This window comes from Xyrauchen texanus, chromosome 45 (assembly GCF_025860055.1).
Source record: "Xyrauchen texanus isolate HMW12.3.18 chromosome 45, RBS_HiC_50CHRs, whole genome shotgun sequence".
In the NCBI taxonomy this organism is placed as follows: Eukaryota; Metazoa; Chordata; class Actinopteri; order Cypriniformes; family Catostomidae; genus Xyrauchen; species Xyrauchen texanus.
This window is the reverse complement of record NC_068320.1, coordinates 14,462,219-14,490,212: the sequence shown is the minus strand read 5'-3', so window position 1 is coordinate 14,490,212 and position 27,994 is coordinate 14,462,219. Positions and strand designations below refer to the sequence as shown.

The window sequence follows — 27,994 nt, the reverse complement described above, 5'->3', positions numbered from 1 at the left end:
CACCTATTGAGTGTTTCCTCTTTTCATCCCATCTACATGAATTTGCAGTTATGTGACATCAGTGCATATATTTCCTCTGTTTTCAAAACGGCACTCAGGAAAGTCCAGAACACGACTGTCTGTGTTTCTGACGATACCAGACATTTCCAGTCAGTTTCGTAATTTCCATAACCATTTTTTCCTGGCCTGAACATCTTCAAGACAGACAAAGCTATTGTAGACAAAGCTTGTATTATAATCTATCTGGGTAAATTAAAAATGATGCATGCATTTTGTTTCGATCCTAAAATACTTTCTCGTATTGAAGCTTAACTCTAACATGCATGGTCATTTTCCCAAACACTCTTATAATTTTGGTCTTCAGAGACCCATCACTTATATTAATCAAAAATCGATGTGTCAAATTTTCCAAATATTTTCAAGACAATTATAAAATATTAAAATAAAATATATTTAGATTTATTTTGATGTTTTATTTTTAATAAATCAAAGAGAAAATGCAACAAATCAGGACAAATCATGAACAGGATAAATTTTTTCACACAGAAATTTAATGAGATACAACTGTATTTACTGCCATTATATCAAACACAGTTGAAAGTTGTTTGGTTCATTAAATGAAGCTTAACATTGTTTTTGTGTTTGTTTTTAATTTAGACCCTATATATATACACTTTTGGTACTTAAACCAAAAGTGTGGTTTAAATATATATAATTAATTGTTGCAATATTGAAATGTTTGGTTTGTTAAACTATTTATAATAGAGTTTGAGGAATACTAAAGAGGTACAGAGGGTGGAATGAGGTTCTGGATCTCCGAGACCCAATGTATGCATTTAAGGGTTAATATACAGAGATGTTATTACAATGCTTAACTATAAGTAAGCCATTCTTAAGTTGATATTCCTGTAAACCGTAAACACTGTGGCTCTGTGGTGTTATCAGAACACTGCTCAGTGCGATTCTTAAAGGGATAGTTCACCCAAAAATGTAAATTCTCCCATAATTTACTCACCCTCATGCCATCCTATATGTGTATGATTTTCTTTCTTCAGCTGAACACAAATGAAGATTTTTTTAAAGCATATTTCAACCCTGTAGTTCATAAAAGTGAATTGGTGCCAGAACTTCTTAAAAAATCTGATATAATATGTGTGGGTGAGAAACAGATCAATATTTAACTCCTTTTTTATTATAAATCTCCACTTTTTGAATGTGTTAAGGTGGAGATTTATAGTAAAATATTTTAACTTAAATACTTAAATATTGATCTGTTTCTCAACAACACCTATCATATTGCTTCTGTAGACATGGATTAAACCACTGGAGTCATATGATTACATTTATTCTGCCTTTAAGTGATTTTTGAAGAAGTTTTGGCCACCATTCACTTGCATTGTATGGACATTGTATTAAATCTAAGAAGTGCCTCATATGGTTCACATTGTCAATGCATACTGTATGTTTATGTCAACATTTCACTAATTTAGACACACATAAACTTACTTTGGGTTTTTTCTATGTAGAGAGAGAGCTGACAAAAGAAAACAAACCAAAACATTTTGAAATGGATCATATTAAATATTTCAGGGTGTCTCAGGTTTAGAGTGAAGCACAAAGTAGCAAGACAGTTCCAACACAGTATGATAACAACAAGAGATTGCAAAATAGTAAGATAACCTACGACTTGACTCGTACCAAGAGTTTTTACACCAACCAATCAACAAAAAGTATTTAATGTCGCTACAATAAAGGCATATAATTTTAGCTCACCTTCTATACAACATTTTATTTTAAGAAAGAAAATGTGGTTGAGCCAATTTGGTTTCACATGTCACATTTCACATTTCTTTAACATTAACCTGTGTCTTTACTAGAATTAGTGTGTCTAGCCAAACATGTTAATTAGCAGGGGGTGTCCACATGCTTTTGGCTATACCATCCTTAATGCAAAGTAAATTTTTGGATGCAAATTAGAAGCCATAAAAGGTCTAAAATCCTGTAAAATCCCTACTATCACCTCTGCCCTCTTAATCAGCTTTCAGATGAACTTTGGACCGCTATAGTCAACCGTTGGGGTTTCCTAAAGACAACAAACACATACACATCTCAACAATGTGACAGATACTGTCTTTAACTTGTGCAACATTCTCACGCCTGAGCTTCACATCGGCAAACTCATTTATTTGCGCACATACACACTCACACACGGTAGCACATGTGCCACAGGGAGGTTGGGTAAGCTAGCTAGGCTACAGACTTTTGTATATCCACTTAATATAATAGCAGCAAGCTAATTAAGATGTCAGTGTGAGCACACTAGCATGCTTTCGGGGCATGCAAGATGGAAAGCCCATCAAAGCTCACACTCAGGGCCTTGTACGCAGGGATGTCTTTCACATTATTTTGAGATTAATGTCACTTGTGCTATGCTGTGATGCAATTTTGATAATGTGTTAAATACAAGCTCTAACATGCAGTTGATTTCCACAAAAAAAAATAATGTTTACTGATTCCACAGTTTGCAAACAGTGTTGACAGTGATGCACTTTCCATGGAAATCTTTGGGGCAACAACTATAGCAATCAACAGCATGTCACATATGTCATAATTTACTCATTCCAAATGTCGTTCCAAACTCATATGACTTTCTTTTTTATGTGGAACATAAAAGGAAAACTTTTAATGAATATTCCGGTCCATCTTTTTAATACAATGTCAATTGATAATGACTCACTTTAAAGGTGAAGTAAGTTTGTTGTCAAAATACTTCTTCTACACCAGTTTATTGTTCACTGACAACTATAAGTAATGCCGAGTTTACACTACATGATTTTAAGCCCGATTTTCGCTCACCGACAGTTTTGTGGAGATCGCCGACAAAAGCCCGAAATCGTGGGCAAATCAGAGCTCACTCCCATGAGCGAAGATCGCAATGTATGAATTATCAAAGACGCGATCTGAGAGACATGCCGACGCATCGCCGATGTCAGCGAGATACCTAGAATGTTAAATATCTGGACCTGTCTGCAACTCCAAATCGTGCAATGTGAAACATATTTTGACTGAATACAATTGCCGCGTTGACCTACAACCAATGAGAAAGCAAGAAACTGGCACGGGAAGTTTCAATCCTGATGTACCTGCAACAGAACATCAACTAGCATGGCTGCGGTATCGAGAAAGTCACATTGGACTGAAGAAATGGAAGAACATTTTTGGGAACATTGGCAGGAGCACCAGATTTGATGTTTCATCTGAACTGTACCACAACCGGGTGGAGAAAGAGAAGAGTTGAAGAGAAATTGGCAATTCTCTTGAACAGCAAATATGCAGATTTTTCAGTATGAGGTACTTTTTCATATTGTAACCAATAAAATATATGATTAAAAACATACACATTATATTCTGAAACATATAACATGTGATCATGCATTTGTTTTCGTATCTCGTATCACTTCTCATGTGTACTCTGTTGGGAAACGTAATTTGGAGTTCAGGCAGAGCTGTCGGGGGATTCGCCAACAGTGAAATGTCTTGTCGTTTGTTCACCCCTGTCGCCGATTCCTCGTGTAATTTGAAAACGCTACGACTTATATGACAAGACAAACAGTTTTAATATGTAATGTAATATGAATGGTACCACGATCCGACGTCTTTGAAAGTTGTGTAGTGTGTAGGAGCCATAAGCCATTCATTGGTTTATCACCCCAAAAAGTATAAAAATTGAGCCTCCCAGGCACTATTAAAAGATTGATGTTTATATATGTATTTTGAGTGGCCTGCTCAGCTCCACCCATCACTTTCTAGCTCAACCTATAGTATGGGTTTTGGGTGTGGCAACTTGTTCTGCCTGGGGAATATGAACATCCATAGTAGACGTGTTACAGAGAAAAATTAATTTAGCTTCGCCAAAATTCGAAGACTTGATTTAAGACATAGAGACAAATAAACAGAGTAAAACCAGAGTGAACATTGGCGTCAAATTTACAAGGTGGAGGACACACACACACACACCACCACCACCACAAATAATGCCACAGTTACACACGTTAAATATATTGGTAAATATACCAAATACCATACACTGCACTCACTGGCATACACACATACAGTACATACACATACATAATTTTACACATATACAATCAGATACTGTGTCTTTCCATCTCAAACCCCCCCCCCCCTCACAAACATACACACACACACACACACACACAGCACTTTACCATTGAGTCCTAGAGCAAAATTATAAGCTCATATGACAGTAAAATGGGCGTGAGCTGAGAGGACTAAACTGACCTCAGGGTGACAAAAAATATTCCACAAGGGGGCACTAGAGAGAAAGAGCAAAGAAGGCAGGTCAGGGAGTATGCGTGTGAGAGAGTGTGTGAGAGAGTAAACCAGGCACCTGGTAGATATCTAATGAAACGGATGAACAAATAGACACATATGTGTAAAAATACATTTTACTTCACATCTACAGTTTAAAAGGGATTACATTATAGAGCTTTGCAATGTATGCATGACTTAGCCTTTTCATTGTTATACTAAAATGATTATTTACCTTTAATTTGAACAAGATGAGTGAAAATAGACACAATGAATTAATTACGCAGCACACACACACACACACACACACACACACACATACACAAACACTCTCTCTCTCTCTATTGCTTTCTACTCTGTCCATATTAAAGGAATGTAACATAAAATGTATTTACTATTAATATTATTATAAAATCTTTTCGTTTGGATATTTCCAGCATTTTCCTGCTGTGTTTTGAAGTGTCTGATTTCATAAGTGTTATTGGCTAAGGCTGTCAGAGACTTTGTCATTATCCAGTCAGGAAATTATATAATATTTTTTCATCCTTACAAAGGCTATTATTAACTAAAATCATCACAGTTTATTCCTGTTTCAGAAACGCCCTCATAATTGTTTATTGTCTTTTTGTGGTTGACTCTGAAACCACAATTTGTCTGAAGTGGTGTCCTCGAGCTGACACACAATTGTATTATTGTATTAAAGTATTATTTTTAAAAGTGGCTGCTTCTCAAATCAAAGATACAACATCCACATAAAATAATAGTTATATTTAAAAATTAAAGAGGGAAAATGTTTAACCACACAATTAAAAGCATAGAATGTATTATTGCTTTAGCTACAATATATTTATAGTTTATGGCTAAAAATATAAAAAATTGCCATATAAAAATCTTTGAAAAAGTCTCTTCTTAATTTTTTTTAAAGACTGCTCCTTGAAATGACTTTGGAGTGGATCTCTAATAGCAAGCATATGTTATTTAATGCTTAGTGGTTCCATCTAAGTTAAGGACAATTCACTTCTATGATCAATTTAAGGAATAGTTCAACCAAAAATTTAAATTCTCTCATATTTACTCACCCTCATGCCACCCCAGATGTGTATGACTTTTTTCTTCTGATGAACACAAAAGAAGATTTTAAAAGAATATCTCAGCTTTGTTGGTCCATACAATGCAAGTGAATGGTACCACATTTTTGAAGTGCCAAATGGACATAAAGTAATAGTGCAGCATAAAAGTAATCCATAAGATTTTAGCAGTTGAATCCATATCTATATCCATGTGACATGATATGTTTGGGTGAGAAACCAATCAATATTTAAAACCTTTTTACAATAAATTTCACCATTCACTTTCACATTCTTATTTTATTTTTTTCTTCATGCATATCGCAACCTACTGGGAAGGAAGTAGAATTGATGGTAAAAAGCACTTAAATATTGATCTGTTTGTAACCAACACCTTTCACTTCACTTCTGGAGATATAGATTTAACCACAGGAGTCTTTTATGCTGCCTATATGTGCATTTTTTTTATACCCATTCGCTGAAATATTCTCCTAAATATCTGTGTTTAGCATAAAGAAAGTCAGATACATCTGGGATGGCATGAGGGTGAGTAAATGATAAGAGAATTTTCATCTTTGGGTGAACTATCCCTTTAACTAGATCCCAAACATGATCAAAGGCACATCCCTTTAATTATAAAATGTTCTCTTTTTTCTTCTTTCAGCATTTCTCAGCTTATGTAATATTAGCTTACCCTTGAAGCTTGGCAGTCTGATAGTGCTTACCATATTACTGTCGCTTGGCCAACTGTAATGTTCCTCATTTGTAAGTTGCTTTGGATAAAATGATTAATAAAAAATGTAATTCATATGTAAATGACACAAAACACATCAGTTTAACCAGATATGTTTCAGATTTAAACCAGAATTAACACTTAAATGTGCACTTCAAAGCTCCTCTGTGACTGCAGGATCCATCCAAGGAAGCTTGTCTGTCCTGCATTTTTAAATGAGGCATCATTCAACATCACCTACCCTAAAAACAAGTGTGTACCCATCTAAACCTGCGAAACTGCCCGGTGAGGAAGCTGGGTGAACAGTGAAAGCTCCCAGAAAGTGTGATGATAGATTCGACTGTTTATTTGAGTGAAGACATCTGTGCCAGACCCTCATTGGACAGAAAGAGAGAAAGGGATTACCTTTATTGCCGATATATTAAAAGTCCAAACTACTGTAAGTGCTTGTGCTTCAAAGCATTGATAGGTTTCTTTTATACAGCATTTATATACAGCATCTATACAAGCGACATTCACGACTCTCATGAAAGCGGAGGAGGTGTCCATGTCCACCGTCTCCCCACAATCCTTCCAGACCGAAACATAAAACAAGGGGACACAAAGCAAAAATGAAAGGCGCAAGCACACATACACATACACACTCACATGTAACATAGCAGTCAGTACACAGTCATTAAGGAGCTGAATAGAAAAGCATGCATATAAGATTTTGGTTATTCAAAATGACAACATAGTTTATTCTACATCTTGAAGACCTATGTTCACCTGGGTAGAGCATTCTACTCTGTTACATTGCAGCCGGGATCCAAGAAACCAATAAACACAAATGTCACTGGGAGGAAGAAAAACACGAAAACAGCTCGACATATCAACTTCCTGCTCACTCCAATTTCAAAAGACTTCATGAGAAAGATGTTAAGAATGTGTGTACAATCGTTTCAACAGCACAATCTGAACACTAGCACTATACAGAAAGTTTTAACTGAGTACACTCTAGTATACAAGCTCTTTTTAATGGCACTGGTTGACATGTGTTAACCCCTTGCTGCCCGCTCTGCAGGCCAGCTTACGGTTAGTTCACCCGAAAATGAATATTATGCCATCATAAACTAACTTTCTTGCTTCCGTGTAACACAGAAGATGATGTTTGGCAGAATGTGAGTCTCAGTCACTATTTACTTTCGTTGTATGAAAACAGGATGCAAAGAAAGTGAATGGTGACTGAGACTCACATTCTGCCAAAGATTTCCTTTTGTGTTTCACGGAAGTAAGAAAGTCATCATAAGGGTTTGGAACAAATAACTCATTAGGGTAATGAACTGCTGACAGAATTTTCATTTTTGGGTGAAATAACCCTTTAAGAACAAAAAAGATAATTTCATCACACACATGTACGTTGGGTACAATGGCAATGTGTGCTATTGGATATTCTAAGTGGTCATGGCTACTTCTCATAAACTGCAATTATAGAAACACAAACTGTATTTGCAGAGAGATATTTTATGGCAATACTGATATGCATTTGGCTATTTGCTTGCTATTACCGCTTCTAGATGTATTGAAGTATTGCATCATGTGATATCGGTATCAATGGTACAATGTGGAAAATCTTGACAATGGAGTTGCTGTATATTTTGAGTTAACTAAGATATGACATTCAGACTAAGTTATGTGCTTCAAACAGGAATGGGCAGTATGAAAACAGTGAATGAGCCGTCTGATGTGACAATCTATTTCTTCCTGTAGTTGCCTAGCTGTATGGCCGAGCGGTCAAAGACGCAGCGGAAAGTGATTGGCTGGACCTCCCAATAGGGCACTGGATTACTGAACAGACTAATGCCTGAGTACATGGCCTTCTTTGTATTATAGCCAGGAGGGCAGAAGTCCTCTGTTCCCACAGCAGCAATCTTGTTGGCGTGAAGATAGATCACCTGGAATTGAGGAAAGTAATACAATGAATGGAAAAATGAGAGGAAGGAGTGTGACCAGCAACACAAAGACATTTAGCGACTGGAGTATTTAGAAGTTTTATGCATGGGTACATAGGGAGGATCGGGGCTAGATGTCACACTTTTTACTCCAGTGAATATTTCTTAAAGTTTCAGTTAATTTCATTTTTTTATATAATTTAAACACATATTGTTTATGGAATGCATGATTCTTTGTCATGAAATAAAATTTAATAGAGAATATCAATACAATTTAAAATAAATTATTGTTCATCTGAAATCTGATTTGTGATTAATTAATTTTCATAATTTATTTGCCCCAAGTTCATGAATGTAACAATGTTCACAGTTAGGGAAAAGGAGGAAGTGGGAATTGGTGAATCCAACTCTAATGGTATGTTTCATTTCTTTGAAACTCAATATTTGCGCTTTTCAGAGATCACACTCAGAAGTGACACTTTTCAGTGGACATTAATTCACACAGTCTTTCTCCAGCTTGTGTCTTATAACTCTCTCCCGTGACTGGCATCTGGCTCGCTCTTAAAGCCCGTCTCCACTCTCATTGCAATGACAAACAGATGTTAGTGACAATCGTTGCCCGATGATGATCCTTACCATTCTCATTTCCTGATCTCGCTCTCCATTCACAAACAGGTGCTTAACCACGCCCCCACCACCAAAACGAAATATACCCTTGTCCTTAGATCACGGTATAACTATTCAATTAAAATCTACCTTTATTATATACTTGACCCACTTTCCGTCTTCCTTGTGTGACAACTAGCTCCATTCTCACCTATACCTGTCTGTTTTTGCATGTTTGCTTGCGTGAGATCACTCACCTGAATGTACTTGTGGTCTGGCAGGCCCGGTGGGATAGAAGTCAATGCGTTATTTTCTAAGTGAAGTTCCCTCAGGTGAGGAACATTGGCCAGAGAGCCATTCTCCACCACACTGATCTCATTATTGCTTAGACCCAGCCTACAAACATACACACAGGTACATAACTAAACAACATTCTAAAGAAACACTTTTCTCTTCCTATTCTATAATGTCCCTTGCCAATCATTATTAGGATTTTGAGGCCAATAGCAAAACAATCTTCCACTCAGTCTTCTCATAATTGGGTCTGTATTTAAGTCAATAGAGGACTTTTATAACAGTTCGGCTGTGATTCAATGTCTGGAACTAGGCACAAACAGTGGAAAATACATGTAATATGAATGTTCTAATTTCTCATTGTAATCCAAAGCAAACTGATCCATGCTATGATGTCACTGGATTTGTGTCTCACAGAGTGCGTGAGCTTTTGCCAGTCATCTCAATACTAAACATGTTTTAAACAAAAATGGAATGTATTCTGAAATATAGTTTTCTCTGTAGGATAAACTTTCTCTTCTAGTCAGTTTGCACTAAAGGTTTTCAGCTATATAGAGAAATATGTGCCATACACTGTAGCTCTCTCAATGTTGCATCTTCAAGTCTGCCCAATTGCTTGTTTGTACAGGAAACAACAAATATATTAAGAAGAGAAATTAATTTACTTGGACAGATGTTTGAGGCCCTTCAGACTTTCTGCGCTCACTTTGGTGATCTTGTTTCCATCCAAGTGAAGTTCAAACAGAGAACTGGGCAGACCTGGGTATTGTAGGGACAACACAGACAATACAATTAATGGTGTTTGTTACATTACATTACATTACATTAAAGTTAAAAGTGGCAACATTCAAACTCCTCACTCCACCATTATTCACAATACGGTTCTGTACCTTTAGGAATGGAGGTGATATTTGTGTCGGCGATACGAATGTAAGAAACCCTGCTCAGACCTGCGAAAGCTCCGTTATCAATCCCAGAGCTGCTCAGAGGGTTAGAGCCAAGCTCTGGAACAAGATAAGAGACAAATTTGTGTTGTTGCATTGCAATTAATATGTTATAACATGTTTATAACCATACATAGAGTTGATCAGCAGTGTTTTCCCTCCAAATTTGACATTGTTGAATTGGTGCTATTTTTTTGCTTAAAATCTAAATGTCTGTTAGGTTTGAGGACATCTGTATTTGCATTGAAGCCATCTACAGTACAAATATAGAGTACTGTGCATAAGTTTTAGACACTTGTTTGGGTCCACCCAAACCCGAGGACCCAGGACCCGACCCGGGACCCGTACGACGCGATGACTTTACCAATTGATGATTGGCTCTTTTATTTCGAAGGCAGGACTAATTCTGCCAGATCGGTGTTTGACCGTATTGGCGTCGGTGCGATTTTTGAGATATTATGGTTTGAGTTCGTTTGCTATGTATATCTAAAATCTATGGACAGACACGTCTCAGAGAGCACAGATGACTGCAAATTATTAATGCTAAGGTCAAACAGTGGAAGTTATCATATTATGCGAGATACAAAAAAAACTGCAAAGCTGCAAAGTTGCATTTGTCATCTGCCACCGTGACAGCATGTGGACTTTTGAAGCTGAAATACTGAGTGGATTATACATTCTCTTTCAATCAGCAAGAAAGACACAACATGGATGCCGATCAGGTTCAATCGGGTCTGTGTGTCCCACCCGGAACCGGGTCCAAACATTCAAATAATAGACGGGTCTGGGTCGGTTCCGGATAGCACATTTCCAGGTCTCTTCGGGTTCGGGCACACATTTTTGGACCCGTGAAGACCTCTACCCCAGACTCGATGTTCAATGTGGGGCTCTGTGGGGGCCATGGCATCAAGTGCAGGGCTCCCTATTATTCTATTCTATTCTATTTGCAAAAGGAATGTTTGGGAGTCTAAAATTGGTATAATCTTAATGACACACTAAAGTTAAAGATGTAAATAACCATCTTAAGACAAATGTTTTGGGGAAACATCTTAAGTGCCTAAGATTTGCACAGTACTGTTTAGTGTACAGAAACTTTAAGCAGATATACACATTTAATATATCTAGTTTTCATAGGTTATTTCATTTTTAATAGGATAAACAAAACAAAGCTCTTCACAAAACACCTCACGCTTGATAAACATGCTAACCAAAAAACGTCAATAACTCAATGTTTTCAAAGGCCTGCCAACAGACGATCCTCTAGTCAGCAAGGGTGTAATATTCTTACCCATGACAATGACATTGGCCATGCCAGCAAAGGATGACTTCTTTATCTTGTTAATCTGGTTCTCGTGAATGCGTAACTCCTGAAGGCTTTTTGGTATGTTGGAAGGAAGTTCCTTCAGGAGATTCTTAGAAAGGTAGAGTCTCTCCAGGTTGATGAGAGAAGAAAAGGCCTTGGCATGGATGATGGTGATCTTATTATTTACCAGGATAAGTGTCTAAAGGGAGAAATAAAAGAAATCTAGTTAGGGATTTCCATAGAGTTAGAATAGAAATTTGAATACAGTCTCATTTCACAATTCCAGGGCACAAGGTTAACTGTAAGTGGAATATAGTTACTGTATAATTCTTTGTTTAAATGTTATTGTTCAACTACAGACAATTTTAACTGGTTCTGCTCTAGTGTTTTGACGCTGTAACACATAGTTCAGCTCTGGCATTCAGTCTTAAAAAGTTCACCAGCTACTTCGAGTACTGTTTAGCAACTGTGCCTAGAGGTGTAGTGTAGCTCTAATACATTTCAGCAAATAAAAATCTTAATTTATTTTCATTGTGATAATTAAATACGGACGGTTCACATAGCTTTTTGGCACCATTTTCTCGCATTCTGTTTTGTTCGCATTCATTTCTCATTGGAGCCTAACAGATCCAGGCTTCATGTGAATGCTGAGCTTGGAAACAGAGAAACAGTAAAGGGCCTCAATGAGAAGGCTGTATATTTATCATTACAGTTCTGCACCTGGGACTGACACATTCCTCAGAATCGTGCAGCAGGGTGGAGAAGTTTTCTGGAGAGGATGGATTGCAAACACAGAGGATTTCACATGCCTTTAAGAAATTATGCATGGATGAGGAGTTTCCCTGAAGAGTTGCTTTGTAAACTGAATATTACTCCAGGGTTTCCAAAAATTGGAGCAGAACTTTGCATTTTAAAATTACTGTGGAAGAAATGCATAATTTAAGCACCAAGTTTCACATTTGGCAGACAACCCCCATTTGACTAGTTTCTCTGGAAAATAAGTGATTTTCAGTGCTGATCAAGCAATTCTTTTTTTAGGAAAAAAATTGCAATTAGCGTAGATTACTTTGTATGAGAAAGGAGGTTCACAAATGATTTCGATTGGAAATTTAGATTTCATTTTCTCTAATGCCTTGTTTCAAGGTCATACCAAAAACATCACACTGTCACTTCCACTAATAAGAAGCGAGTAGTGAATTGTGGGGTTTAGAAGTCTATATTAAACCTGGAAATAAACAGAAAGTTTTAGGATTTACAATGAATAGGAAATATTCTTATATTTCTAGTTATCAAATTTGTGACATTGACCATGTGAACTGATTTCCACACAAAATGCTCTTCGGATCATTCTCATATCATGCTGTGATAACATGGATTATCAGATTTTTCAAAAACATTTGGAGTCCATGCCAGCTTGAGTGCATGCTTTCAGTAAAACAAAAGGGGGACATACCAAAAACGGAGAAATTCTGAAATTCATTTTCCAATTCAATTTGTTTCTTATATTGTTACAGTATGGTGATAATACAATATTTTTGCACCCCACTGTATATAAAAGTGAATTACACTTTTTTTTAAAGTCAATTAAAGTCAAGTAAAGTGAAAGAAGGAACGAGAGAGTAATTTAATATCTCACTTGAAGACTCTTCAGGCCTTTTAAGTCATTTTCTTTGATCTCTGTGATCTTGTTGTTCTGCAAGTCCAACAGAATACTATCAAGTGGAATTTTTTCTGGAACAGTCTTCAGACCTAAGAAACACACAACCACATTAAAGAAATTACACTGATAAAACCAGATATGAGCTGATAGAGTATGTGTCCATTTAATTTCTTTAAAGTTTGACAAGGCAAACCTACTAACAAACATTCAGCAAAAATCAGCAATAGGAGTATGTAATTCATGTAACATCTAATCACACATACAAAACTTCTTTCAAGAGTGTAAGTTCTGGTTCTAAACTGAGTACATTGCTAAAGAGTGATTAAATGTCAGACAGAATGTGATCACTGGTTTGGTCTTGAACAAGCTTTAGCCAACAATAGTGTATAGCAAAAGCTTTTTATGAGCTACCATTCTGTGTAAAAAATAGTAGCGTTAAGTCTGAACAGAGGCTAGGAGGGAAACGAAACATTGCTTTAAATGTAATCAATGTCTCATTACATGTATCATACCTCAGAACTTTATGAGAGCACATTATTTTCTAAATCACAACAAAAGACTACATCTGATAAACTGTATAAATAAAATACAAAATTTAGCACTGCTCAAGTGTAGTGAGGACAACTTTAAGAATCGTTTTATTCTGTAGACAATGTTGGCCCTTAAACATTCAAAATAGTATCAAATTAAATAAAGAATCAACTCTTTAGAATAAGGATGAACATAAGGGTAACACAAGCCTTACACCAAAGATCTTAATGTATGGGCAGTTGACTGATATGTCTGTGCCAGAAATGAACTCACACAGTGAGACAGAGTTCAGTGCATCAGTGGGTTATGATGGCACACATTCTAGTGTTTCAAAACATTACTGAAAGTTCATGGAGTTCATCACCTATACTGAGGTCAGATATCATACAGTTTTTCTTGGAAGGATTATACAGGACTATGCAGTCTATTGCAAAAGTTGACATAAGATTTCCAAACAAGAGGAACACTGAATGACAGTATGACACATCTTGCATATAATATACTACAGACCATGTTAAAGTGGGTTTAATAGTCTATACAGTGGTCCCAAAAAGCATTTGGATACTTAAAGAATGGATGCACCTTTGATTATGTTTGGGGTCTAGTTAAAGGGATAGTTCACCCACAAATGAAAATTCTCTCATCATTTACTCACTTTCTTCTGCTGAACACAAACAATGATTTTTAGAAGAATATTTCAGCTCTGTAGGTCCTTACAATGCAAGTGAATGGTGACCAAAATTGTGAAGCTCAAAAAGTAAATAAAGGCAGCATAAATGTAATCCATAAAATTCCAGTGGTTTAATCCGTCTTCTGAAGCGATATGATAGTTCAGAAACAGATCAATACTTAAGTAATTTGTTCCTACAAATTCTCCTCAGTGCCCAGTAATTGCCGATATGCTTGGAGAAAGCAAATTTCCAAAAACGAAGAAGAAGATTATTAACTCTTTCCCCGCCAAACACGGAATTTTCCGTGTTTTATGAAAAAACGCTTCCCCGCCAAACACGGAATTTTCCGGGTTTCCGTGTTTTAGGTGTTATACGGTAAGGAAGACCCCTCCGCATGTTTTGAAAGAGTACGCAACTCTTTGATCAAAGAAACAGACTGCGATCGTCTCAAACATGAAGAAGTGGAGTATTGAGAAGCTCAAAATATCAGACATAAACATGCCTTTTTATCAGCTTTTTGTCTGAAATGTTGTTTTTTGACAAAACCTACCTCTGTTCAAGTCGCAATAAAAAAAGAACAAATGAAGATAAAATAAAATCGTTTTTTTTTTTTGCCTAAAAGCAGAGGCTCAGATCTTTATTGTGATATATAGCATCTTCATATATTCATGGAAGAAAATATTCTGCGGGCCATTAAAATTTAGCGAAAATCGTCAAAAACCCTGGCGGTGGCTGGCAACTTTTTTTAAAAACGCTGGCGGGGAAAGAGTTAAAGTTTAAAATGGAGATCTGTTTCTCACCCACACATCGCTTCTAAAGACATGGATTTAACTGCTGGAGTAATATGGATTAATTTTATGCTGCCTTTATGTACTTTTTGAGCTTCCAGATATTTGTACCCATTCATTTGCATTGTATGGACCAACAGAGCTGAAATATTCTTCGTTTGTGTTCTGCTGAAGAAAGAAAGTCATACACATCTGAGCGAATTTTAATTTTTGAGTGAAGTCTCTTTTAAAATGTATGAATGTTATTGCAAAATATCAAACCAAGTGACATATGCACAGAAATTATGATTTAATTGTTTTAGTTTTTCCTAGCCATATTTTGCAATGACTTTTAACCAATTGTATTAAGGTCATTTTAGTGGATGTATGAAGTTACCCTCAAGTTCACACAGGTGTCCTTGCAGAGTAACCACAGGTGTCATTCAACCCATTAACTACAGATATGTTCCACAAAGTCATACTTAAAATTAAGTAGAGATTATTCTAATTAAATCTTAATTTTTAAACAATATTGTTTTATAAATAATAAACCCAAACAAACATTTTTTATTATTTGTATAATTTTGCTTGAAAAGTTTCTATATTATGTGTCTTTAATATAAATAATGCTTGATTTGATATTTTGTTATATAATGCAAAGTAAATCATAGATCGTTAAGCCTCAAAGTGTTCATTTTCTGGGCTGTGTATTTATCACAGCTTTAAGCATAAGAAAAAAAGGGTAAACATCTAATCATTTCAGCTCTAAGGAAGAAACTCACATAAACATTTTGTTTTGTTATGAGTTTCTTCTCTTGTTTCTCTCTACAGTATAAACCATGTAAAAAGAAAATTATATTACTTGTATAACCACATTAAAGAGGACACAAAGAGAACAGTCATACATATTATCACTGGATAGCAATGTCTCATGCATGTTCCTTTAGTTCAGCTCTGTTTAGTCTCATTTTCAAAGCTCATGTCTCTTTGCCAAAACCACAGCAATCAATGTAGGTCAACGTGTTCTATTTACACAATATATTAATACTGGTTAATACGAAAAATGCACTAACAACGTAATAAAACTTAAAGTTCTCGGAACAAAGCCTCACTTGAGTAAACAGGTCTGTATTTATACCAATAAACATAATTTAAAACGTCAGATATTTAGAACAGAATGTGCTGAAAACCCATTTGGAAAACCCATTGGCAATCCGTATGGAACAATTATTAAACTATTCTAAAACAAACTGTCTACTGAAATCAGCATTTAAACCAAGATTAAGAAAAAACACAGGACTATCAAGCATGCACAAGCATATTCTTCTCAACTCTCTCTCTTCTCACAGATCATAATCTGAGCTGCATCACTGCACATAAGGGGTAGTTCACCCAAAATTGAAAAATACTGTCATCATTTACTCACTCTAATGGTGTTTCAAACCCATATGACTTACTGTGTTCAAAAATATTTTGAAGAAAGTTTACACTTCTTTTTTCCCCATACAACTAAAGGATATAGTGACCAGGGGCTGTAAGTCTGCAAAAACACAACAAAATAACACATTTAAGCACCATAAAAGTGGTTCACAACTTTGAAATATGAATGGAAATGAGATTATCAATGAAAAAGGTAAAATTGTCAATTAATAATTTGAATTATTATTATTTTGTCATAAAATGTTGGTCTGTTCCTCACACAATCCTGTTAAATTGCTTCAAGAGATCTGAAATATAGCACAGGAGTCATATTGACTACTCGTATGGTATTTTGATGGTGCTTTTTATCCATTTTACAGCTTGAAAGCCCTTCATCACCATATTCTTTCATTTTATGGAAAAAAGGGCAAAACATTCAGCAAAATCTGCTTTTGTGTTCCATGAAAAAAGAAAGAGATATAGGTCTGAAATGATATGAGGGTGAATAAATGATGACATGATTTTCATGCTTTGGTAACTTATCCCATTAATCTCGATCATATTTAATGCTTCCTTGTTTCTCTTAACTGCATGGTCCATTACCTAAAATTCATACAGTAAACATTCAGACTTACTCAACTTATGGCAAGTAAGAAATACAAAACTGATATCTACTGGCACCTAAAAAGGGGGAGTATCTCACATTTACAACTCGTAGTTGGCAACAGCAAATCAGGACCAGGCCCTTCATCAAAATTTCCGTCAAACAAATTCAATTTCTCCATTAGTTGTTTTTGGGTTCCTGGCATTATTTCCAGGCAGTTCTCCCTGCAGCTGCAGAACTGTATAAATGGGTCACATATTTCACTGGAGAGAAGTGAACGTAGATGGAGAACAGGCCTGGCGGCGCACCTATCTCCCCCTTCCTCTCCCTCTCTCTCTCTCTCTCTCTCTCTCTCTCTCTCTCTATTCTTTTCCAGGTCTGTTTCATGCCAAAAGACCTGTGGAGCAGATGAGTGCTGGAGGCCGGGGAGTCTGAAAGCAATAACCAACTATTCAGTCTTTTTTCTTTCCCTTGTTCTCATTCCAATTTTCTTTCTCGTTTTTTCTGTCTCTTTTACTCCACCTTTTTCTTTCTCTCGTATACTCTCTTGCTGACTTCTACTGTAAAACTCCCTCAACTCTTCCTCTCTTTCTCCTTATCTCCTGAGGTTGAGTGGAATGAGCCCTTCCTGGGAACTGCTGTTTTCGTTTGTCATCTGTTTTTCTTTGCAAACACAATTTCTGTCTCTGAAATAGATCTCTGAATAGTTTCTTGTTAGTAAAGAATATGCTTAGACAATATGCTAGCAACTCAGTAATGCTGATAAATAGTGTCTGGTTTATAATCCCTCACGTTCTGATTATATTGACTGTAGGATCTTTTTTGGGAGGTCACAGAAACCCACATGCTGAACATGTAAAATAGTTATGGTAAAAAGTTCACATTTATCCTCCCTTTACATTATTTGAATATGTTGGAAATTTTTGAACATTTTGCCCATCTAAGTCTTTATGGTTTTAAAAACATGTAAAATATTGCACATTAGTATAATGACATGAATAATATTATTTAAAATAATTAACTATAAACAAATAATAAAATATTTATAGTTTAGGTCAAAATTAGTCTTGGTCCACTTACATTCACACTTTTGTTTTTGGAACCCAGCCATCTGGAATTATATTATATTATATTATATTATATTATTAGATTAGATTAGATTATACCTTTAGTGGACCTGATATTTAAAGGTTAATTGTATTTTTTGTGCTATTACAATGGACTTGGTTTCTCTGAGACCACAAACAGAACACGAAAGTTAGAAAATTAAAAACAGATCATGTGATTTAAGCAACTAAATCTCACTCAAAAACAGAGATAATCTCAGAACAATTTTAAAGGATAAAGTAAATCTTTGTAACACAATGTTTTTAGAGATGCTCTTTTCTCTGAAGGTCACATAGACCCTGAGGACGGAGCAGATTTACGGGAAGCAGTCATCTTTGGAAGAGGCTGTGACTTTTCCAAGCACCAACATACACACACACACAGACACACATATTCGCCTGGGGATGCAATTAGGAAAATGAGGCAGCCGTCTGGAGGTTAGCGCCTGGACGTCTATGGAAGTGAGCATAGTTAACAGCATATGAAAACATTTAAAGAGGTTTTGAGACAATGAATTTAGCAGTTAAATGACGACTCAACAAAGGGCAGTCAAACCAGACAGAGTGTTTGTTCATGACTGCTTGGACACTGCTCTACTCTCTTAAATGTATGACAGTTTTTGCCATGAAGATATTGAAAACAAGTGTAGGAAAAGTCCACATTTATAGCAAAGTAAAAAGACTTCACAGTGGCTCCAAAAAATATTTGGTGACTTTAGCCAATATGCATGAATCAAACAGCATTAGTCAAATATAAAATCAAGAGACATTTCATTCAAGTCAAGAGGCATTTTCGTTCAGTCAAGTGTACTTTACCTAAATCAGAGCACTGAGACACTCGCAGATGGCACTGGCATCGGAATGGGCAGACAGGTCCATCAGGTCCCTCTGGTCCCACAGTGGGCCCAGGTAATTGAGGACGTTTGGTAGTTATTGGGTTAAGATGCACAGACACATCTGGACCATCTCCTGAGTTTGGTTCATCCTCCATCATGAAGTCTAGGAAGCCAGACTGACGGAAGGGCAAAGCCCAGCATACGGACACCAAAAGCAGGGAAAGACAGGCCGATTTCATGTTGCTTACGAAGGCCTGGAGAACAAAGAGGAGAAGACAGGTGGGTTAAAGATTAAGGGGTGATACACTGGGGGATGTCTCGGGTATTGGAGCATGGAGAGGTGTAGGTGAGGGTTTAAGGTCAAACGGCAGATGTAGGGTGTATTAATGTGAATGAGCAATGTAGGCGATAACTATGCTGTATGGCTACTTTTGTCTGGTGTGCTTAGGTAAAAAAAAAAATCTAGTTAATCTAGGCTAAACTTTTGAGAAAGTGCACATTCTCATTACAAAATCTGAATTTCAGTGTTATTTTTTGGGGTCAATAAAGTTCACAAAAATTGACATTTTTATGAAATGGCACATTTTGTTCAGGTCAAATGGAATAACCATAAAAATGTAAATAAATAAATAAAAAAATAATAAAATTAACATTAATTAAAATACATACACTTTAAATACATTTTTAGTCAGTAAAATAAAAGTAAAGTTTGAACAAAATGCTACAAATTATTAAAAAAAAATATGAAACAAACATGGATACATAGATAGCATTTCTACAAACTTGACACATGATTTAAACTAGATTTTTTTATTATTATTATTTTTAATCTGGGACAACCTTATTGTCCGCGACCCTGTACACAGGATAAGCGGTTGACGATGGATGGATGGATGGACAACCTTATTGTTCTATGACCCTTATGAATGTCCTAAAGGTATACTATATGTACTTAATTTTAACTTTTACTATGTTTTTAAATAAGAGGAAAATATAAATTAAGAACAATAACTTATTTCAAGATGCTTGTAATAAACAGTTTAAAGTTCACCTTAACTAAGGGTGAAATTCTCTCTGAAAGTACACTGTTCGAGATAAAGCTCATACTCCTCATACATGTCCACACACTGGACTTCAAATAAAGGGCATCAAAACATTTCAGCACATGCTGTGGACTGTTCAAACCCTGTAGACTTGATCTGTGAGAACTGTTGCTATTTGAATTTGGATTAAACTTGTTTATACTCATTCATGCCTTTAGTCAGGAATAATAAAACTGTCTTCTCTCTCAGAGAGAGTGCTCAGAGTTGTCCATAAGCCCATACATAAACATATGTCTTGGGAGGAGCTGAAAGTAGCTGAATGACAAGGAAATGGCAATGGTAACTCCTATAGTTTGGTTCAACTTTGCAGGGTCATCTCAGGTCTATGTAATCAACACACGGCATAATTACAGTAGTTCAAATGATGGCCACATCACTGGGACAGTGAATAACTACTATGTCTATGTTCTTGAACTCTGGAAAGCCTCGAGTTTTACCTCGAAAACCTTGTCTGGAAAGAGTTGTATTTTTCCTGAAACCCCAAGCAGTAGAAGACAGCTGTGATGAGAAGGAGGGCGTGGCCGGGCCTTGATGTGCACGACCGGTGCTGAATCAGCTGATCAGCAGGAGAGCGAGATAAAGGGGAGCCGGAGGCTACAGTTCGAGAAAGAGAGAGACATACGTGGCCACGCTGCATGTGTCTCTGTGTGCTTATGTTTTATGTTGTCTTAAGTTCATTTATATCATATTATAAGTTTATGTTGAATGTTCAGCCAGTTCCCACCTCCTCCTTGCCTATCCTTATACTGTTACAACAGCTTTTTGCATTTACGTTTAGTAAGGATCTATATAACATGAATTTGGACTCATTTGCCAATGAGGAATTGTTAATATCTGAGAAAGAGTTACGTTTATTGGAAAAATGCAGATGATTGTATAGAGCCAATATAATTTGGCTCGAAAGACCAACTTTATTAACTATAGCCATGCACGAACTATCATGCTTTGCCTTTGTGAGGTAAGTGTAGAGTTTCAAACTATTAAATGAAAATGTTAAAAAACAAAACGCACAGCAACAACTCAGCCAGAATCATGTTTCGTAACTAACAATATAATGTTTTTTGGAAAGCTGTTGAGGTTTTATTCAACAATTTTCCACAACAACAGCTTACTAACCTCAAACAGATCTGGTAAATATTTGAATGCTTTAAGGCCTGAATACAGGCCTTAAAGCGTATCTCTTCACTCAGACACCTTTTATCATCAGCACCTCCACACAAGAGATGTGAGTCTTGATCTTGAAGCCCTCAGATTTATATTTATGCATTTGGCAGATGCTCTTATCCCCAACTTGCAGTGCATTCAATGTATACATTTTATCAGCATGTGAATCTGGGACTCGAACCCATGACCTTGGTGTTGTTAGAGCCATGCTCTACCAAAGCTACATGGAACCCCTTCTTTTCAATCGATTCCCAGCAGGAATAAAGCAGCAGTAGGAGCTTGGAGTGTCAGGGTCTGGTCAGTAATATAAAAAGCCATTTGAGTGTCAAAGATTCCTGCTTTGGCTGTCACTATGACCGATTCTGTTTGCGGAAGGATCATGGGAAGAGCTGTTGCTGCATTTTAGTTGCGTCCTGTCAACAAACCACAGGCTGCTACGAGAGCCAAGCAAACAGACAAGAGCAAAGACTGATGGTGTCATGCCTTTGTGGAATTAAAAAAAATAAAAATAAAGGAAAACTTCTTGAAATTAAAAGGGAAAGGATGATGCTCAGTGACAACATTTTCCATGACAAAATTAAAGAATAGTGCTAGCAACGCACAGGCCATGGGGTTGATATCAAGAGAACACACAAACTATGCATCTGATAAATGCAACCTAGTCTTATAAAATCACGTTACTATACTGTAGGTTTTTGCAAAACAAAATTTGTACATAACGTACATGAACACTAAAGGCACCACAACAACAATGACTTTTATTCAGTTTTTTGTAAATCACGAGTAAAAAGGCTTAAAGATTATCAGTTCATTAACCTGTATTTTTTGCCCTGTTCCTCACACAATGCTATCTTATGACATCAAAACACTTGTAATATAGTGCATGCCACTTTAACATTTGCCTTACATAACCAACTTAGTTTACAAGCTCATTCGAATTTGAGCAGACTGTACATTAGCTCAACTGAAAGAGTGTTGCACTTGCGATGCAAAAGACAAGGGCTTGAGTCTTGGGGAGCATGCAAGTCAACAAATGAGCCAAAAGTGTCAAAAAAGCACCACAAAATTATGTGGTTGCTTCAGAAATTGTGTTTTCATGTCACCTTTGCTTTTTAAGGTTGGTAGATTTAAAACTAGATAGATTGGTCAATCTGTCAAGTTTTTGTTAAAAGTGACAATTTCACTTACTTTTAGCGCCACACAGGCAACTTTTCACCTTGGAACTGTCATGATATGTGTAAGGAACCATGTAGTATAATTTTGCAATCTTCAAGAGATCATGCTGGATGAAATATTTACCTTTAATGCACTCACTTTGGAGAAAATCATTTGATAAATATGTTTGTAAATGTCCTGTTGTACTACCAGTCGTTGAACAGAGCTTCTGTTGGTGTACCCTCATCTGGATTCAGTTGTCCAGTGTCAGATGGCTCAATGTGTCAGTGATTAGCAGAACTGAGTTCAAACAAACAGACATGGCTCGGTGGTCTAACTCTCAACTTCTGCCAGGCTGTTACTGGCCCATGGCTTTGATTTCTCTCCATCTGTGGGTCGGGCAACATTTACTGGTTTTATAACTGTTGATTTTTAAAAAGTAATGAATAAATTTCCACTTTCCCTCTCATATACTCTGTCTCTATTTCCACATCATTTCCCTCTTTTTCAATCTACCTTTGCCATGGTCTTTTAAGCCATTGAGGTATGGGTTGTGTCACAGCAGGTCTGATTTGTCTCCTTAGGAAAAAAAAGGAGGTTGATTCTCTCTCTCTCTCTCTCTCTCTCTCTCTCTCTCTCTCTCTCTCTCTCTCTCTCTCTCTCCCTCTCTCCCTCCCAACACTTTCTTTTTCGAAAGCATGACACAAAGCAAAAATCAAGCTGCATCAGTCCAGTAGACTGTTACAATAAATATACACACTTATACACTATCTTTGTGTTTACTCTAAAACTACTCCATAGCAGGTGTCCTATGTTATAGTGTAACTTTAATTTGCGCAAAAATTGTTCTGTAGTGTTTAGCCCTAAAACAGTGCATAACCTCTTAGAAAAGTTGACTAATGTAAAGCTGTACTTAAACTTATTTACTTATCGATCAACTGTTTTATGGACGTGTATGGGACAGATGAGTTTTAATCATATTTGAATTAAAGAGTTTATGTTAATATTTATATGTAATAAGTATAATGTAGTACACAAAAATTAGCATTTAAAGTATACCATATAAATACATTGTACTTACAATGTAATTACAATGTAATTACAAATAAATTTTATTACATTTACCTATTTTTTTATAGATACTATAATACATTTTATTGGCATATAACATGTAATATATTTAACATTTATACCATAATATAAAGTGTTAATTGTGTATGGAAGTTGATTAAAATAGTTATAAAATAATACAATATTGCTTACTTTTCTGTACTTGCTCTGTTCACACACCCAAACACACACACACACACACACACACACACACACACACACACACACACACACACACACACACACACATACACACACACATACACACACACACACTTAAACTTGTTTTTATATAATTGTGGGGACTCTCCATAGACTTCCAAGCATTTTATGGATTTTATACAGATCTGATGATAATTTCTATCCCCTAATCCTACCCCTTAACCTAACCCTCACAGAAAACTTTTTACATTTTTACATTTTCAAAAAGCTTTGTTTAGTATGTTTAACAAGCCATTTCCCTCATGGGGACCACTGGCTGGGCCTCACAAGGTAGGTGATCTCAGGTTTTACTATCCTTGTGGGGACTTTTGGTCCCCAAAATGTAGTATAAACATGTACGCACACACACACACACACACACACACACACACACACACACACACACACACAAATTCATTGACCTATGGCTCCTTTCAACTATGACTCACAGAAAGGTATTCAATTGCTACAGGACATATGATACATGTGTGCTGCATTTAAAGAAATCAACAGTTAATTTTAAAACAAACAGATATATACTTTAACTTAACATAAGTATTTCTTAAATATAAAAAAATGTATCTTGGTTTTCTGCTTTATACACACTAAAAATGTTTCTCATCTGACACACGCATTTATGCGGCTCAATCAAAGATTGGTTTTTTTTGTGCAAGTGTGACGCAAGCCACAACAGAACCCCTCGCGCAAATGATCTGCTTTGCTCGAACATACTGTCAGGAGCACGCACACACCGGGCTTCCCTCGATGTCACTGCGCAGACCACAAAAGCGATGTGACCCATTTGGATTCTAGTGATAGCCTAATTTGCTAGTTTAAAGCGCTATGGAGGTCAAAACCTCAAAGTCAAAACCTCTCAAACAATAGATTGCTCGTACATGCTAAATGGCTTGAGAAGGAAAAGAGGCAAGGCTGTTCCATGAGCCAAATAAAGTTTTTTTCAAATCACCTTACTAAAATTGATCACGATTTTATAGTAGTACCAGTAACTACAGTATTTTAACAAAAATGGTATAGTTTAATATTAAATTATCTATTAGGTAGAATATATTAGACCTCATTTCACACCTTACACACATTTAATGTGTTGGGTTGACACTTGATTTTCAATGTAAAATCTGGGTCCTGAAGTAAAACCAGTTGAGAACCACTGCTTTACCTGTTCAACCTTACTATTACACCCAACAACACAGCCTAATTTTATTCCCTTTTGTATAAAAACATTTCTCCAGTGAAAGCTCTAAAAGTTGCAGAATTTACCATACACTGAGGAAAATGTAAAAAAAAATGAATAATAATAATTATCTGAACATTTCAAGGAGTTAAGTATAAAAACTGGAACACAAATAAGGCACCAACTTAAAAATAAAAAACGTAAGAATGTGTTCTTAATATTGAGCTCAACAAACTACACCCAGGGGCCACTTACACAATATCCAAAGCAACAGCCAGAGGACAATTAGACTTTCTCACAGATCAAAACTAGAGTTCAGCCAATCAAAATGGATGTCTTCAAAGGACCTACCCCAAAAGCCACAAAAAGTTGTTCAGATGTTGAATAAGCAATTATATGCTGAAGGCTGGTGGGTTATTTTGGCCAATGAGAAAGTAAAAGAAAGCATTTGGTCCAAAAATCCCAATTCTTTTTCTTAAAGGGGTGAAATATAGGAAAAAGGAAGCAGTAGCATGGCTACCATTTAATGACTCTTCTTTAAACATCACAGAGTTAAAGGCCAAATGGAGACCTGTGGCTTTCAAAGAGTACTTATTGCAGGGACATGAAAAATAAAAAGTAATGAAAAATATAATCATAATGTTGAATTTGGTCAAAATGCAATTCTCCAGAGCAATTTATAAATTAGAAGTAATTTGTTATACTTGTTTATCTTTATGCTGTGTCTGGGTGTTTTGGGTGATTTCAAGGGCATTGCCAATGTTGCTTAGTGGTTCCTAGTGCAGTACTAAATGGTTGCAAGATGGCTGCTTACTGGCCCGAGTCAAAATATAGCATCCTCAAGTCTCTATGACATCATAATCCCTAGATATGTGTGGAGACCTGTTCAATGGAAGTCCATGGGATTTTTCGACCATATTCCATAAGCCAGGCAGACGTTTCTATTCTGAAATTCTTTTTGAATAAAAAACACGATTCTGTATACGTTTCAAACATATACAGTTTTTAAGAATTCTAATTATCATAATTTTTTACTCAAAATGAAGAATTTACAGTGTATCTACTGTAAAATAGTTGTACCACCTCTGATACATAGGTGGCGCTCTTTCTAGATGAAATGCTATTTTTAAAAGCTTAATTTAAATTAGAAAAACAGTATATGGCATTGTTAACGTTTATAATCAAAAGTATACTGTACTCTACCGGTTCTTTTCTGGCCCAGACAAAACTGTTATTTGGAATTGTATTTATTAATTTATTAAGTATTTATTAATTATTTTATAATTATATGCATTCATTTTTTATGACCTCACATTAATTAAGAACCTACATGGAACACTACATGGACTTCTTTAAAACTTTTAGGGCCAATTCCCTTATAAAAGTCATGGAAACATTGTGCATCAACTGCCCATATACAAAAGAGAAATGCAAGTGTGTCACTATTGCTTTGTAATTGTGTTCCTTCATATGAGACTGACAAAAACTGATACTTTAGAAATGGGAAAAGTTTGGGTCATTTTTTGACAGTCATTTCAATATCAAAGAGTGGCCCAATTTACCTGAATTCACCATACTTTTGGGAAGTGAAATTGCCATGAAATATATCCCTCATTTACTCTCACCCACCACTGAAAGTTTTGAGTTAGCTGGGAATTTTGTGGTGGGATTACCAGGAAGTGCCTTGTCAGACTTGCCTGTCACTGGAAGGAAGCTATATCATTAAAGGATTAATAAGACACTCATTTCATGCTCTCACTCTCTCACTTTCCACTTCAAAGTAGTGCACATTCATCCTTTAGCTGATGTGGCTCAAGGCGATTTGGCTTCCCTGTCAATGGCAAAGAGTTTAGGATGTAAATTCAGCGAGTGGAGGCAAGCAGACAGTCTATGCAAAACCTCTCCTACAAACTTTCCTCTGACCAAACTCCCATTCTACTGCTGTAGTTCAGACAGATTCATCAGAGAAGATCAATGTAATGAAATCCTCTCTGCTTCTTTTCAGGCCTTACATGAACATTTTTCCCCTTATGGCAAGTGGTAGACAAAAGGAAGAAAAACAGGGATAGAAGTAAGAGCAGAGCAGAGAGAATAAGGGCACTTGCAAAGTTAATAGCTTTTACACAACACAGTTTGTGTAGGGAAACAATTTGGCAATCACAGAAAATCCCAAATGTCCTTGCCTCTCAAGCAAAATGACAAATTAATTCACAAAAGGGAGGAGGGTATATGTGATACACACATTAATATAATGTACATTCACTTTGATACACTGTTCTTTCTTTCTTAAAAGACAGATTATGGGTTTCTCATCATAATGAAATCAATGCTAACACACATAACCAAACCACCCGAGCCCACCCACAAGACAGCTTTGAAGCTTTGAAATAAGCCTATGCATGTATGCGTGTATCTATATGTTAACACATATAGATACATGCATATATAGATACTTTTGATAGGCTTAGAACTATACTTTTGTCTATGCTTGAAAACAAAGCAAAATAAACTGAAATCTTTACTGAAAACTGCACACTTCAATCAGTCAAAACAATGCAAAGATCTGGTTTCTTCATTAAACTTTAACATGCTGCAGAAAACCACCAAACCAGAGATTTCTATAGAGTGATAACCACATATCCATTCATCCACAGATCTTCAACCTTTTATTCAGACAGACAATCTACACATAACTTTTTTCTCTAAATCCCCACATAAAAGGATTTTAGTCTTACCTGCACAAATGGGATTTAGAGTTGCAGATGAAACACCCACAAATCCAGAGAGGGATTGGAGCTGATGTGCAGTGCGGCAGGCCGAGGGCTGATCGTAGTGTGGACGCCCGCAGCCAAGATCAGGCAGGTGTGCTCTGTCAGGGGGGGAGGGGATGGAGAGGGGGACTGAGAGGGAGCGAGAGAGAGAGAGAGTGAAGGGGAGGGAGGGAAGAAGAAAGAGGGAGGGGTTGATTTCTTCATCCATTTCAAATGAGACAATTGGAGAAGAACTTCCCCCTGTCTGGAGTATTCCAAAAGCAGTTTGGAACAAGAAAGGGAGAGGAAAAAAGAATAGTGAGAGAAAGTTAAAGGGAGAGACAAAAGGCTGGGACTACATGCAGACCCATTCTGGGTCATCTGATAAAGATAGGGAACCCTGTGTACAATAAAAGTATCTCCCTCCCTCTCTCATACATTTTCTTTCTTTGCTCTTTTTTGGATGAATTCATGCTGGGGTTTTTTTGTATGGTGGAAACTGCTTCCTACCCACC

At 36.4% G+C, this 27,994-nt stretch overlaps 1 protein-coding gene across 1 annotated transcript; it reads right to left on the bottom strand.

The window, feature by feature from the left end:
• Positions 1-6,455: 6,455 nt before the first annotated feature.
• On the bottom strand, positions 6,456-27,632 carry LOC127637559 (decorin-like). Its single transcript, XM_052118672.1, has 8 exons — positions 27,465-27,632; positions 18,785-19,058; positions 12,847-12,959; positions 11,196-11,409; positions 9,854-9,967; positions 9,629-9,722; positions 8,927-9,065; positions 6,456-8,066 (listed from the first exon to the last, which is right to left on the bottom strand). Exons 2-8 carry the CDS (start codon positions 19,041-19,043, stop codon positions 7,866-7,868), a joined length of 1,134 nt encoding a protein of 377 aa, XP_051974632.1. The 5' UTR covers positions 19,044-19,058; positions 27,465-27,632; the 3' UTR covers positions 6,456-7,865.
• Positions 27,633-27,994: the final 362 nt, after the last annotated feature.

What these genes read in the sequence shown, in the direction of transcription:
- LOC127637559 (XM_052118672.1), bottom strand. Translation starts at nt 19,043, where the DNA reads ATGAAATCGGCCTGTCTTTCCCTGCTTTTGGTGTCCGTATGCTGGGCT. An exon ending in GGCCAATGTCATTGTCATGG is followed by an intron (nt 9,968 to 11,195) that starts GTAAGAATATTA and finishes ATCTTGTTCCAG; the next exon opens with AGCTTGGCTCTAACCCTCTG. An exon ending in CAGACCACAAGTACATTCAG is followed by an intron (nt 8,067 to 8,926) that starts GTGAGTGATCTC and finishes CCTCAATTCCAG; the next exon opens with GTGATCTATCTTCACGCCAA.